At 40.4% G+C, this 16,016-nt stretch overlaps 1 protein-coding gene across 2 annotated transcripts in view; it reads left to right on the top strand.

The window, feature by feature from the left end:
• The window catches only part of SLC30A7 (solute carrier family 30 member 7), a 32,010-nt gene extending 16,303 nt beyond the window's left edge, over nucleotides 1-15,707 (top strand). Inside the window, exons 9-11 of one of the 2 annotated variants that reach the window (XM_054072911.1) lie at nucleotides 6,211-6,301; nucleotides 7,312-7,461; nucleotides 10,734-15,707. In XM_054072911.1, the coding sequence (XP_053928886.1) occupies nucleotides 6,211-6,301; nucleotides 7,312-7,461; nucleotides 10,734-10,781 (289 nt within the window). In that variant the 3' untranslated portion in view covers nucleotides 10,782-15,707. The remainder of the gene's footprint in view (nucleotides 1-6,210; nucleotides 6,302-7,311; nucleotides 7,462-10,733) is intronic. The other variant, XM_054072910.1, reaches the window with a different exon arrangement.
• The last annotated feature ends 309 nt before the right edge of the window (nucleotides 15,708-16,016 follow it).

The raw sequence follows: 16,016 nt of genomic DNA, 5'->3' as shown, positions 1-16,016 counted from the left end.
GCTTCCCAATAGGGTTGTGCCAAAGCTCCAAGGTGCTGTCTCTTCTTACAAGAGTGCTTCAGCTGATTGGTTTAAAGCTGAATAGTGGTGTGTTTTATTGCTGATCTTCCAAAGCTCTTCGGCACGACTCCACATTTTAAGTATATGAAATTGTCCATTTCCATTTTAATTAGCTGCTTAGGCATCTGGTTCCACATTATTATTAATCAATGAACTAGAGCAGGCATTACTCTCCTTACTGCTATTAATGTTAGCCAGCAGCTCTTCATGAAAATAAATCTCGAACATGGATCTCCTTCTATGTCTTTGAGTACTCTAAAGCTTTAAAATAAAGCAGTGGAAATGTCAAGTTCTCTGTGGAAGTGCTTTTGCTCTTGGCCATCAACTCGTTATCTGGGAAGGAGACTTCTTTCCTAGCAGAATGTCTTTTTAGGTGCCTGTCTCTTTGAGCTCTTGTTGTGCTGGCCCTCTGTCACTTGTTCTCAAATGCCAAATTACTGTATTGGATAAAGACTTGCCTGTAGTACAGGTGCTTTTCTATCATCAGGAAGGTGTATTAGAGAGCAGTTGTAAATATTGCAGATGGCTACATGAGTGTAAATCTAAAGTCTTAGTGGGAGAGTGGCCCAGACTTGAATCTTTTCTGCTACTTTTTAGATAACAAGGTTACACTAGTCTCAGTGTTAGAGTCTAGAAGCCCTGCTGGTTGCATACAAAAATGAAGTATATGTTTAGCAAATAATTTTCAAGAAGTTGGAAATTCTCAATAAAATATAAATGAGTAGATGAGTTTTTGTGCATGTTGGTTGGTCGCTTTCTCCTCTAAGGGAAGGATACAGACCAATCTAGATTACAGTATCGCCTTGGATGTGGTTTTAGTCTAAGTAGTTAGTGGGCTTTCCGGCTGGAATGAGTTTGCATAGAGATGCATTATAATAATGCTTCGTTATCTGAGTATGTATAGAAATTTTATTGAAATTGAAAATAATTATCTCACTGAATTTTGTCTGAAATTTTACAAAAATATGTACTTTGTGATTAAATTTCACTATTTTCCTGGAGCTGATCATGAAATATAGTTAAATTAAAAACTATGTTTCAGTAAATCTGCATTAGGATGTTACACTTTGCGTGTCCAAGCAAATATTCAATCAAAATGTGGATATCATAGTGCACTTAAATTTTTTGTGTACTTCAGAAGGTCATTATGTAGCTGTTGCAGTTTATTTATGCCATCGCAGAATGCTGTGGTTTTGTTGAAAGTCTGATGACACTGTGTTCATACAGATCATTAGCTTTTAGATATAAGATGCACGTGTTTTAGGAATGTGTATAGAACATTTTGTGTAGTCCAAATGTCACGCAAAAGCGTAAGCTGAGCAGAGTTTTTTTAATTTACTTGAACAGTAAAAGTAATGTTTTTGATTTTTCACATACAGTTTGTTTCAGATTAAAAGCTGAATGAGGTGATGGTGATAAGATGCCATTAGAGGTTCATGAGACTCTTTGAGGAGTTTTTTCCCAAGATGTTTTTCTCATCATTTAATGTGTCACAATCAATAAACAATTTCTCAACTCTCTAAACTGCTTTTAATATTTAAAACTAAATATTCATTTGCTTTTCAGCCTTGGGTTTCTAAGCCTTTATTTTGAAATGTTGAGGCAATTTTAGTATTTCAATCAGCTATGTGAAGTTAGGCCCCTGGCAAAAGCCACAACTCTAGTATAAAGCAAGAAATTTGTCCGAAACACTATTAGAGCCACATGTTTCTAGAAAGGCACTGCAGACTAAATACAGTGCCAGATTGGATAGGGCACGCAGACTATGTATTAAGTGGTCAAAGAACTGAGGCAATTTACTTCAGTCATTTAGCAAAGTTGTTTCCATGGGTTACATCATTTTTACATAAAGTCTGGAGCTGGCTGAACGTGGTCTGATATGAAAGAGCTTTGGGGGAGGACGTGCCTGTAATGTTTGGGGCATAACAGTATAAAAAAATTAATAATTCACAAAGATTTGGAAGGAATGTTGTATAGCAAAATTCTCCTAGTTTGTTATTAGTGTTATTTTGAGTATTCGTTCCTAAGTGGCCTGCACTACCTTTATTTGCAGGATAATAGTACCTGCCAGCCTTGCTTGAGAATCAAGCTACTACATTATTATGAGAACAGATAATTCAAAATTGTAAAAGTAAATGTTAAACGTGTGATCCTTGTCTGGAGCAAAGCCTACTGGCTGACTAAAATGGCCATAGAAAAATTTTATTGAAGTTCTGTAACAGGCAGTCTTGGCACAGCAGGTATGGATAGTGGCTGAGACAAAGATATTTACATCTGACTGTAGGTTTTCAGCTATGGTATTTGAAGAACCCTAGCTGGTCTTGAGTCGTAGCAGTGTTTGCTTACCTTCCACAAAATCTATAAGAAGTATCCTCTATGTTCTGTAGTGAGGAGAGTACTGAATGAGTTTGTTGCTGTGCTCTGGATGGGATGACTGTGTAAAGGGTTCTTTATCCTGGGGTTGCTTTGAGCCTTTCTGTCCAAGATTGTGATGATGCCAGAGTTTGGCTAGCTGTGCCTGTAATAACACTGCCATAAACAGGATGGGACTGAAGTGGGTAGGAGTATTGTATTATCTGAATGTGGTGTGAGTTCATTAAGTGTCTGATGCTTTCACTCTTCATTGTTAATAAACAATGTGTAGTAGTGGCAGACAGGATTTATCAGGTTCACGTTTTATCTGCGTGAACACCTTTCGTTTCCTCTGTAACTGTGTGTGAAAGTGTGATGTGCTGCTAACTGATTTTGCACACAGTAGTCGCTTTTGCTACTAAGGCTTTTGTAGAGCATATGTTTACCTCCCGATTCTTGCTGTGGGTTCGCATCTCTGTCAAATTCTGCTGTCCTGTAAGAGTGTGATATTTTAGATTTGAGGCTTGGTAATCGGAGCTAGTTGGAAAATTCTTTCTGCTTTACAGCAAAGCTTACGGACTGCTTATGCAGGAAGAAACTCTCTGCTTGGTGAGAATTCAGCACTATTTATTTTTGTCAATAATCCATTTGTAAATAAAAAAAAGGGGGAAGTACCAGTGCAATAGTTGCTGCAGACAAAACCATGTCTATTCTGCGCTAATGACTAATAAAAAAAAAAAAGGAAAGCTTAGTCAAATTCTCTAACCCCATTTTCCGCCTGCTTGGTATCATCATCTTTCCTGGTGTTTTCTTCAGTCACATGAGATGGAGCTAACATTTCTAGTGCCTGCTGGTGATTATATAATACTGTTTTCTAGTTAGCATTTGAGAAAAGAGCATACCGTCTGGAGTTTTGTTTTTTAATTAAAGGTTTTGTACTTAAGTAGTATGCATGAAGCAGTGGAAAGCCTGAGACATCGGAAGACTAAATTCTATAGTTTGTCATGTCACTTTGGCTTAGAAAAAGGACTTATTTCTGCATTTTGGATGCAGAGATATGATCGTGGGCTGCTGTGCTCTAACAGCATTTGAGGGCATGTCAGCCACTTCAGCTGTTTTTTTGCCTTTTCAGCTTTGGAAAGGTAAATTGTAGCTGAAAAAGTTACAAGAGGGAGGTGTGGCCTGGGATATGCTTCAATATTCACCTCCAGTATCAAGTCACCTCTGTTCTTTGGACTTTTAAGATGTTGCTGTTAAACACCATGGATTTGGCTTTTTTTTTGTGAAGTCTGGATAAAAGCGTTACTTAAGCAGTGTTATTGACAGAAAAAACTTGTGCAGGAGGTTTCTCTCTTTAAGCTTTAGTGTAGAACCATTACCAAAACATGAATAAGTGAAGTCTTGCCAGCAGGGAGACCATCTTTTAAGCTGTACCACCTATGCTAGGAGTGGAGTGGCTTCCTCCATTCACCTCTTGTTATATTAATTGATTTTGAGCTAATAGTTCCAATACTTACTGCTTAAAACTGCACCCCGTGGCCTGGGAAGGAGAGACAGTCTTTGGTGCTTGTACACACCCTGCTGATTGCATAGACCTAACCTTGAAGGTTTTCAGACTCAGGCAGATGTTAATTTTAAATGCATCTTCAGCTGAAGAGCTCTCTAACAGGGTTTTTGCTTCTTTTCAATGTGCATCCTCTTCCAAAATGAATCAACCAGTTTCACCGACCACTTTCTTCTTTGGAATGGTTTAATATGCCCAACCTGCTCATCTTAGATTTCTGTAGTGTCTCTCTCTCTCCCCACATCTTCTACTTGCTCATTAATTTCCATTCCATCAGATGATGTGCATCAGTTTTATCAAATAATGCAAATTACTTGTGCAATTCAGATATCTTTTTGTTAGATTACTCTCATGGAATTTTTTTCACTCTTAGTGGCATTTTCCAATAAAAAGGCAGGCTCCTGCATTCTCCATTCCTTTGATCCTTTCCCTGGGAAAAAATACCTAGCCTTGTACGTGTGTGGGTTTTTTGAAGCCTTTGGATGCATTTGTTACAGGAGCCTTGTTAAATTTGTAGGGATGGAGTCAGAGTTCAGAAGCCTTGTATTCAGTTTGTGTCCTGAACTTGTGTATGGGTCTTTCAAGGTTTTATTAAGAAGCAAACTTGCATTTTAAATAGTTAGTTAAACTGAAATCAATTCAGTGATGGAGTATTTTGGCAGCTCCAGCTCCCTGTGATGTAATGCTTGTGACATGGACGTTATTTAGTGAGATGGACCAATTGATAAGGGAATCTTTTTCCCTCAACTTCTGTAATCCACTCCCATTAAGCTTTCTTTAGACAGATTGACAGTTATTCCATTGCTAAATGTTTAATTGTCTTGGTGACAGGTCTGGTTTAGGCAACTCCTACCTGCCCCTCTTTGCTGCTTCTATATCTGAACCAGTTCCTCGGTAGCAGTGCAGCTCTGTGAGGCCGTGTGATGGAGTACATCAGGCAGTGGATTTGCTTGGAATAATCAGTGTGCCAACAAGGAGACTTAATTTTAGGGTGGATTTTTTTTCCAGAGGTTCACTTGAAGAGTCCTGCACCCTCTAACTCCCTCCCACCCCAGGCTAAGGATTAGCTGAGGAGTGAGCTGAGCAACCTGTGTCCATGCTCAAATTCAACCATCTCTTTAAAAATGAGCAGGAATGGTTAACTCCACGCTGTTCACCATCTGCAAACATACAGCTGGTTTATGCAGCATGTTCTACATTGCTTTGTGATATCTTAAGCAAAGATTCTGTGGTGTCATTTAACAGACAGCCCAATTCATCTCTTACAAATCTATTTTGGTTGCTTTTTGTGCCATCACTCTGTGTACTCCAGCTGTGATGTCAGTGCTGAGGTTTCTGAAATATATAATCAGTTTTGGTCTGGAGTGTCAGGTGGCTTACGTACTCTGGAAATGAGATTGCTATTTAAGTTTCAGTATTGGGCTATAGGATGCTCTACTAAGCCAGACTCCTAAACAAAAACTCACCCTGCTGAATACTTTATAAGAGTATAAATTCTTAGTGGTCATTTCAGGGCATGGGCTTACTGGTCTGCTGGCTTTATTAAAAGAAAAAGAGGAATGTAATAATAATGATAAAGGGCATTAAGCGTCACCTTAGCTTGCTGATTAAACAAGACCATTTGGCCAGGAGGGGGCCTAATTGCTTCCAAATGTTTAATCCTTGATCTTGGATGAGACTCTAGGTTTAGTTCACTTCAAGAATATGCTAAGCTGTCTGTTTCTGGCAAAATAACTCTGTTATATCTGGACTGGTCCATACTAATTTTGTTTTATGATCTCTCCGTTATTATCTGAGTTCATAAGAAAAATATGTCTTAAGCGAAGCACAAAAGCAAAAACCATTTCATTGCATATTTTTTATGGTTGGATGTGAGTGAGTGCCATTGAAGGGCTTGGGCTTGAGCTGTACTTCTCAGCTACTTTGTTGTATAACTTCTCATATACCAAGAGGTTTTATCTCAAATCTCATGATTAAACTGTTGATCTTTTGTGATTGTCCACCAGTTGTTTCTGTGGAAAATCTGAGGGAGAAGTAATCTTGCCTTCAGTGAGGCACCATAGTGATGTTGTCAGTGTTACTATTTTCTGTACTAGGTTTTCATGGCAAATTTCTCAGCTTCTGGTGAAACAACTAGGAACAGCTCTTGAAGAGCATTAAGGAATGTTAAGTTGCTCTTGTGCTGCATCTTTCAAAAATGTAATAGTAGCTGACTTCCTTTTCTTCTTTTCCAGTATTGTTCCGCTTTTAAAAGAATCCATTGGAATTTTGATGCAGCGAACTCCTCCTTCCTTGGAAAATGTCCTGCCTCAGTGCTACCAGAGGGTGAGCTCTTAGGCCATTTTTGCTTCCAATCGAGCTGCTGACTGAATGTGCCTTGGCTGTGTGTATGAGCACATCTTGCGATATTTTTCCAGCAATGCCTGTGAAAGGTTCCTTGGATGGTACAAATGGAGGGTACCAGTGTGTTTCTTATCTTTCTGAAGTCCTAAATTGTACGTAGCTTCAACTCAGTTTGTGTTTTAAAATGTCCCGTGTTGGTTTAGAAAAACAGATCCTGAAGCTTTTCCTCTCAGAGTACTTTGTGCTGTTACAAAATGCCTGATGTTTTTCTGTTTTCAGTTGTTGTCTCAAAATCTAGTTCTGTCTTTTGTCAAGTGAGATGGAATAACATTGGAAGTGTCCTTATGCGAGTACATAGATTACTCTGGGTTTGATCTCTCCTGGTATTCCTGTTTAACTTCTCTGTTACTGTGCCATGACTCGTACATTTGAATCCCCTTTGCAAAGCTAATACAAAGCACTTGTAGAAATGCCACCTTTCCTCAGGAAGTTAAGGGATTGTGATTGTCACATGGAGAGTTTGCTAAAATTGGACAGAGGATAAAGAAGGGGTTTGACAGGACAGACCTAAGGCCTTGTAAACTATTTACAGGAATATTAGTATATTTCAGTTAATAGTTAGATTCTCTCACAAATTGCTTATGGCAAAATTCATGCATTTGCAAAAATTGTGATTCTAATTGAATGCCCTCTCAAATTTAATAACTGTGACTTTTCTCTTGGAAACCACTGTTACCAGAAATTATTTTGGAAATACATGTAGAGTGTAAATGCATCAAGATACAAAATAATGATAGATACATACAGCTCCTATGCTTTCACCTTTCTTACAACTGCTGAGATTGTAAAGAGGTGTTTAAGTGAAATTTCACAAGTTTCAAAATGAAGTAGAGGTAAAAGAATGCATCTGCTTTTCTAATGTTTTCTGTAAAAACACATAGTACTGGTGAACACTTTCTGAAATATGGAATTTTTAATTTGCATTATTTTAGGTGCAGCAGCTGCAAGGAGTTTACAGTTTACATGATCCACACTTTTGGACCCTCTGTACTGATGTTTACATAGGGACTTTGAAGTTACTAGTAGCTCCTGATGCTGATGGAAGGTGGATTCTAAGCCAGACGCACAATATTTTTACTCAGGTAAGTCTCACCAATGGAAATCACATCTTAAAGTGGAAACTGCCTGTCATATCATGTGACATAGTAATTCTTAACAAGAAAAAGCAATTTTTTTCTGGTTTTGGTATCAGTGTTTTGAAAAGCTGCTCTGCTCCAGCTGTGTAAAACAGTTTCAGAATATTCAGCAGTGTAGATGGAATTGCTGTACCTCTCTGCTTTAGTTTTTTGATGTCACTTAATGGAAATGACGGCTGTAGTTGTCTGAGTTGTATCAGGTTAAGCTGAAACCCTATATTGACCGTTGAGGAACCGAGAAAATGCATGGGGCTTCCCTCAAGACGAGGCTTGTGACCACATACTGGACCTGCTTAAGTTTTTCATTGTGCCGATCTTGTATTTGTCAATTTTTGTACCTCTAGGAATCTGTCGTCTTTGCTTATTTTGTTGTCTTTTAGTAAAACACATGCTGTGGTGATCACTAGTTAGAACGCAGCCCTGGGTTGTCATATGTTGTATGACCAGTGTGTTCCCGCTTATGTCCCTACAAGTTCTGTTTTTCTATGTAGGTAGTGATGTGTTTGATAGCTCCTGTAGCTGATATGATATGCTGGAACTGTAGTGAACAACAGAAACTTTATTAGAAGTTGATAGTTCTTGCCTCAAGATTAGAATCTTACAAATATTCAGGAAGATTTTTCATATACTTCCTTATACTTTCAGCCATTGAACAAGAAATTCAGTTTGGCTGCCTATTCCAGTATAGCTACTGGATATGGGTGGTGTACAGCTAGAACCTAGAGCCTGCATCAGCAGAACCGTGGCCAGGAGGTCGAGGGAGGTGATGCTCCCTCTCTGCTCTGCTCTGACCTGGAGAAGCATTAGGCTGACCTCACCTGGAAGCTGCATTCAGTTCCAGAGTCCTCAGGACAAGAAAGTCATGGATCTGTTGGAGCAAATCTAGAGGAGGCCACAAAGATGATCAGAGGGTTGGAGCACCTCCCATACGAGGACAGGCTGAGGGAGTTCAGCTTGTTCAGCCTGGAGAGGAGAAGGCTCTGGGGAGACCTTAGAGCAGCCTTCAGTACTTAAACGGGGCTACAGGAAAGCTGGGGAGGGGCTCCTGATCAGGGAGTGCAGGGATAGCGTGCGGGGGAACGGTTTTAAGCTGAAAGAGGATAGATTTAGAATAGATTTTAGGAAGGAATTTTTTACTATGAGGGTGGCGAGGCACTGGCCCAGGTTGCCCAGAGGTGTCATGGATGCCAGGTTGGATGACGCTTTGAGCAACCAGTGGGAGGGGTTTGGAACTAGATGATCTTTAAGGTCCTTTCTGGCCCAAGCCATTCTACAATTAAACTGAAATAGAAAATTCTTCTCCAGCAAGAGAACTCTGTGAAAAATAAAGCTGAAATCTTACTCTCTTTTGTGTTATCCAGAGCCAAACGTCCTGGTTTTATTCTTGATATGGGAGGACTGTATTTGGAAAGAACTGTTAAATTTTTCGAGGATGTCCTTTCTTTGCTTTTGAGTGATGGAGAGTTCTCTAGACAAACATTCCTGTTTAACCAGTGTTTTAGGCTGACAAGATTTTGTTACCTAAGGGTACTGTTTTGGAGATATGTAAGCTACTGAATTCTCCAAGGCAGTTGGACAGTAAAGAAAAGGTCTTCTGATCAGGTGTATTTGATACTGTAAGTAAAACCTGCTCCTGTCGCAGTTTAATTAGTGCTTGCATAAATCTTCTTTTCAAAGCTTTCTGCAGTGGGGAGAGTCCTTGTGTGTTCACATGCATGTTTTTTCCCTTGTTCTCAAGGTTCTCTTGGTCTGCTGCTGGCAGCTTGTGTCTGTGGGGGCTCAGTGAATTGTTTGTGCATCTGATAAGCACCCTTTTTATTAACTTTGATAACATTTATTAAAAAGCCCAGACTGGATTTTTTTTTTAACGCATCTAGCATGCTCAGTTTCTGGACTCTCAGGAGAAGCAGCGCTTTAGCTGACCCTACACTATGCTGCTTGAGTGCATGAATTCTTTTGAACTCCTGGAAGTTTAAGGATTTTTGAAGTAGTCATGGGCAAACCCAGTAAAAATAAACACAGGTACTTACTTTTATGTTAGAGACTTGGAGAAGGAGGATTTGTTGTTACAAACATTCTAAAAGACGCTTTCTTGATAAAGTTTGGTCTGTTTTGAGATGTTTCATCACACACAGCTCTTAGATCATTGAACAGGCAGAAACCAGTCTGCATGGCTTATTCCTCGGACTGTGTAGTTTGAAACTGAGGTATATTTTTGGGAAGGACTTTGCAGAACATTCTATTATATTAAAACTAGTTTTACATCTCAGATCTCCAGAGGATTCTATGTACTAAGTGAGTCGTTAGCTCTTCAGCTGTTCTGTAGCTGTGCAGGTATTGGGAGCCACAGGCCTAGGAGTGGAATTGAGGGAACAAGGTCTAATATTTCTCTTAGCTGACTTGTGTTAATAAGTGGAAGAGCAGTTGGAGCAAGTAGAGCTTGTTCTCCTCAGTAATATTTGCCCTCGTGTTCTTACTAGAATCAATAGTTGTTTTTGTCACTCAACTGAGCTTAAAGCAAGTTGATGATAGTTGAAGAGAATGTTGATTTTTAGCAGTGTTCAGATTAATGCTTGAGGATATCAAGTTGCTCAAGCAGTGACTATTGCAGTGGTGTGGCTGGCCTGCCACTGAGGTTAAAGTGTAGGAATAGGAATTCTGAGGAGGGAAGTGCTGTTGTACAATTCACACGCCTTTACCAGAAGTTATTTTAGTGTGTTGTGATGCCATGTAAATTCGCTGTAGCCATTTCTTGCTAAGATCTTAGTGTAGAACTGGTTCAAATAACAAATGCCATGTTCCATTATTGTGTTTAGCTCCATCTTAAACCGGTGGCTCTTGAAGCAGCTTGCTTTTCAGGAAGTTAAACTTGTCCAAAAGAAAGTAAGAGTTGCTGTTGTGCAGCTTCATGTGTGATAGTTATCAGGGATTATTTTGAATCAGAAAAGGTGATGCAGCAATGCTGCTGTTAACACATAATCACATACATGCATTTGATGATGTGGAGAACAGGGTATTCATGCAGTGCGCTCAGAGTTTGTACATTTCCAAATTGCTGGTGTCTCCGTGCGTGATGTGCCAAGTGTGGGCAATGGATTACAGAAAAATAGGATACAGAAGTTTGTTGCTAGGGAAGTTACTGATGTGGACTGGTGTTCAGGACAGCTAAATTGCTTTGGCTTTACAGTGGTTTTTAACTCTCTTTCTCTTTTCCATAGGCAGGAGTGAGACAGCTTTACATACAGATCGATGTTGCAGCCATGTAGTGAATTTCTGAAACTGTGCTGTTGGACCAAAGTTTTCTGTACTGTAACGGTGTAACAACGTGCTTCTTGAGACAGAGCCTGCCTCCACTGCTGCTCTGGAGTTGACTGAAAACATTTCTGCCCTTGGGCCATGGATGGAGTTCACTTTGAAGGAGTAAATATTGAATGAATGTTCTGGACTTCAGGTCGTGTCTTTTTGTGGCCCCTAAACTTGTAAGTTTTTGAGGGTTTTTTACTTACTGAGATTGTAGTACTGGAAACCCTGTCACGTCTTCAGTAAAGCTGCTGAAACCACTACTCATTCCCATAAAACCAGTGTTATCAGCAATTGGAAACTTGTTTTGTAGCTGATGTCACAATGGCTGACATGCTTCAGTATAATTCTCTGTTTGTACAATTGTTTGTACTTTGCAAACTTAATGAAACAAACCATATTGGGTTTTCCAAGTGCCTTTTATATCAGGAGAGGTATTTGCCAGCATAAATATGGAGTATCAAAGGGTTTTATTACTTCTACGAATATCTTGTATGCAGTGAGGTTATTTACTAGTGATGTATGGGGGTTTGTGTACTCGCGTTGCTGTAGATGTTAGACTTCTTCCCCTACACCTGCATCCTCCCAGACAGACGGGAAAATTCCAAATGTAACAGGCAAAACTATCGTGAAGAGGTTTGCTTCCAGAACAAGATGGAGATTTTGTTGCATACACCTTATGGAAATTATTTCAGTCAAAATATTTGGTCTAAGTCCAATTCTTAGTCTCTTCATTCTGTCGAGAGTGACGAGACATTCCTTGATGCTACACGTGTTCATCGTCACTGAGAGAACAGGCAGCTGAGGGAAGGTGCTTGTGAGAGGGGCAATGCTTGAAGCTTTTTATCTTTCAAATGATGTGGTGGGAAAAATTAAATCCCTAAATTGTTTGTGAAAGCTTAAATCTTCTTGATTTTAATAGGTTCTAATAAGTAATTAGTGAGACAACTTTTGCCTTTCCAGATACTGAAAATAGTTGTACCTGGTGGTTGTACCTGAAATGGAAATGAGGACCATGGTTCCTGCTGGTTGATTTTGTTTCTTCCAGGTTGACAAGTCCAGTATTTTTTACTATCTTACTGTAGCCCTCTGTGTTTTCATAGGGGAAAAAAGTTCCATGTGGTCAGTTGTGTTTTCTCCAGAAACATTCGTCTGTCATGTTTTTCTAGTGTTTATAATCATTTTACACTGTCAGATCTGAGCATTGTGTTCAAAGACAATCTGCTCTGCAAGGCATTACGGATGCTGGTTCCACTGGGCTGTACTGGTTAACCTAGGGAAGATTTTATAAGAGTACATTTTGCAAACGGAACATTGTGGATTAAAAAACCAAACCAGGCATTTTGCTGATAAATCATAGTAGCTCCCGACTGGTGGAGATTTTACGTATCCCTAAGGGCCTCTGAAGCTGACAGTGTCTGTGCAGTAGGTGCTGGGCACTGTGAAAGCACCGAGGATTCCTTTGCAGAAATGGTTTGCTTGCCACCAGTGATGCAGAGATGAAGTTCCTTGTGTTCATTCTGTCATTCCTCTGCAGCACCTGAATTTTTATCTGTCTTCATGTGAACACACGACGGTTGCCACATTGATGGATGGTTTCCAAGTTCTCCAGAGAAGATGCTGAAACAGGAATGTTGGATCTGTACAAGGCTTGGGGCTGCACGCTTGTGCTTGGAACTGAAAGCTGGGTATAAAGAAAAATAGAAGTAAAAAGCCACATGCACAGTGTGTTTAAGCTTTACAGTCTCTTCCAGCCTTCAGATCTTTCTTTATTGCTGTTGTTGGTTTCCAGTCTTGTTTGCTTCTCCCGGGGATGCAGAGCGCCCTTCTGTCTGGCTGCACTGCTCCACGTCTCTTTCCTGGCTGCCTGCCCCCGACAGGCTCCCTCCGTCTCTCACCTTGCAGGTGCTCTGCCAGGCCTGGAGTTCCTGATGGGAGAATGGGATTGGAGAGCTGCACAGAGGGGTGCAAGAATCTGTTGAGCAGATTCGAACATTGCAGTTTAAGGTGCCGTCTGCATAAATGCTCACAGCAGAGGTAATTAAAATAGGGTTGGGATTACAGGGCGGAGGTCCCTCATACTGTTGAGTATGTTGCATACAGGCTGCTGCTTGTCTATTGACAGCGTGATTTCATGATTTTATTTTTAAATAGTCAGTTTGCTGCTGTTTAAGGCCAGACATCAGCTGCTGTCGCTTTAAAGGCAAGTACCAGCCAACTTCATTGCAGTTGTGTCCTGATCCAAGAGCGGGCTTTGGTTTGTATCATTTTTAGACCCGCACCTTTTGGGACTGAGTGTTCCCAGACTTGCTGAAATGCTGCAGAGCTGCCCAGGATGCTGGGCTTGGCCACTGGCTTAGTTGTTTTTAATGAAAAGATGACTGCTGCAACTCGCTTCCAAGTGAGAATCTGCCTGAGTGGCAGTTGGATTTGGTGGTGGTGATTGTTGTTTTTTTTTAAGATGTGTGGCTACAAACTTTTTAAATACGGGAAATGGAGTGAAAAAGCCTGTTGACAGATCATTACACAAATTTGAATGGGTTTTGGACATATTTTTGTTGCTTATGAGGACTTATCTGACTGTTGAAGCGTACGTACAAGGCTGAGTTTTCTAACCAAGATGGCACTTTCTTCATTGTTTTAAGGACAACTTGATGTTCTTATACTAAGAAATATATCATTTGTTTGTTCGATGTAATTTGGGATAGCATAGGGAAGTCGGATGGAAATAGACTTTAAGCTTTCTTAGGCTTCCTGGAAAAGGATAAGCATACCAATGTTCTACAAAAGACAGTAGATGCCTCATGCAGTTGGTAACCACAGTCTCACCTTGTGTGCCAGTAAACAGCTTTTTTTTTTTTCACCTACTAAGGGGACACCCGCTTAGGAAAGCATAAATCGTGCACTTGGGAGTTCAGCTTTTCCTATCCTGAGAGTCAAAGCTCTGTTACTTTGAGTTTTGCTAATTACCTAACACTGAGCCGATTTAGAACACTTTACTTCTAACACTTTATCAGAGATGCATCGCATCATCTAAACACAGTTTTGTGGGAGCGACTGACATCCAGAGATGGATGAATGTCTGCCGATCACCTGCTAACACTCAGCTCCCTGGTGCCCGGTACTGAATTTTGAATCAAGTTTTCAAAGTAAGATTTTTCTCCTGTTTTTGTGTAGCTGAAGCTTCCTGTGGTGTTGCTGCTCTGTCTGTGCAAGGCATTTATCTGTGACTGAAAACGGTAACTCACAATTGTATTGGCCCAAAGACCAAGCCTGCCAGCTGCACGGTTCTTTTGGGACCTACAGCACAACAACATGACCAATGCTACAGGGGGTCTGCATTAATCGATGTTCAATGTAGCAAAGACCAAGGGAAGAAAACTCCTCTGAGGAGGATGCACGGTGAAGACTGGTCCCTCCGTAGGCCAGTCTATACGTACAGACTTGTTCCTTACATCAGCAGGGCTCCTGCGAGAGTGGTTACTTGTGTGGTTTGCTAAACTGAGGTGAAAAGTGCTGGTCCAAATAAATGACTCAGCTTTTATGTAATACTGCTTACTGAAACAAAAGTTTAATTGCATCATTAGTAAGAGCTGCTGACACTATCTTTTCATAAAAATGGTAACTGCTGCTACAATAAAATTGACCTTAGTGACTCCTAACATCCTTAATTTCTTTTCTGAAGAAGTCCAGCCGGGTTTGAAGGTGAGGGAAGGAAAGAGCATCCCTTGTTGACTGTTGTAAGAGAACCTGTTTTGGAAATGTAAACAAGATACAAGAGGGGAGAGAAGCTGCTGCTGAACTGCAGTTTTCTGCCCTTTGCCCCCTCAGTGCAATCAAACTGTGAAGTCCATGGCTTTTCTCCCTCAGTGCAGATTTCAGTGGCAGAAACCTTCATGCTTCTAGAAAACACAAATCCTAATCAATACTCATGTAACGGGATCTTTAAATTCCAGTTCAGAGCAACAGCTTTAGTTCCCAATTAAGCCTTGTTTCCCCAGCAGCCGTCAGACTGCCACTGGCTGTGATTCTTTATCATGCCACCCCTTTTAAGCGTGTTTGGGAATGAGCATAGAGGGATTGGCTTTGTTCTTGTTCTTTATTTTTTAATAATCCATTTCTCTGATCCCTGGTGCTGCTTCTGGTTAATTCCTCCTTTACACTTCTATGAAAATCCCTATCTGCAGCCTGCCGGGATTCCCTTTTGGATTCCTCCCCCATTCAGGCTTTGTTGCAGTGACCAGCTCTGTGGGACTTCACTGGCCAGAGACTGCTCTAATGTGAAAAGGTGCCAGTTAAGCTTCTGCTGTGCCTGGCTGTGAAGGCTCCGTGTCTCGCTGTGTGCACAGACTGGTTAATCTGCTCGTCTGTTCCAGCGAGCTACAAAAAGTTCCTGCCTGCCTGTGTGGTAATTCGGCGGAAATAATGTGTAAAACGACTTGTGTATTTCACTTCCCATGTGCATTGAAGATTTTCATGTGTATGCTGGGATCTTGTACAAGAGTTAAATGAATTGCTACAGCGTTTTGGCTGAAGTGTGAAATATTGTGAATGAAGAAATTGCCAAAATCATTCCTGGTAGCGTACAGCACATTGCTCGCATTCAGCATACTGCTTGCCATTACCTTCTAAATGACAGGAATTACTCCTAGCGGTGACCTGACGTTGAACAGCACGGTACATCCAAATACCTGTAACAAAATCTTAACGGTAGCACAAGGCAGCTCACTACAATTCTGTGGACTGTGTATGATTTTGGCCTGGAATGCTGATGTCAGTAGCTTCGCCATGACTTGTCCCAAGTGCAATATTAGAAATTTTTAAAGTATTCTTTTCTACTTGAATACGGTCTATACAAAATGTTAAATGTCCTACATTGCTGAAAATATATGGGATCAAATTTCTTTCCAATAAATCTTCAGCTTAAAAACCAAAAAGCCTAGCTGTCTGCTTTGTTGTCACATCCTGCGGAGAGTGGCTGAAACAGCAACCATTGTCCCTTTGCTGATTTTTAAAGACAATTCTTGCTGTTTTCTGAGAATTGATTTAAGGTTAAATGTGGCTGCAGTTTGAGTCCATAAATACTAGCATTTAGATAAAAAGAAATCCAGTTCTATTTTAAGTTGCAACCTTCTGAAATAAGAAATTCTGCACAGCTTCTGTTTCCCCAGCTGTCCATACTCTCATTTCTTTTGCTGGTT

Source organism: Cuculus canorus, chromosome 8 (genome assembly GCF_017976375.1).
Source record: "Cuculus canorus isolate bCucCan1 chromosome 8, bCucCan1.pri, whole genome shotgun sequence".
Classification (NCBI taxonomy): Eukaryota; Metazoa; Chordata; class Aves; order Cuculiformes; family Cuculidae; genus Cuculus; species Cuculus canorus.
This window is presented reverse-complemented; position numbering and strand designations above follow the sequence as displayed.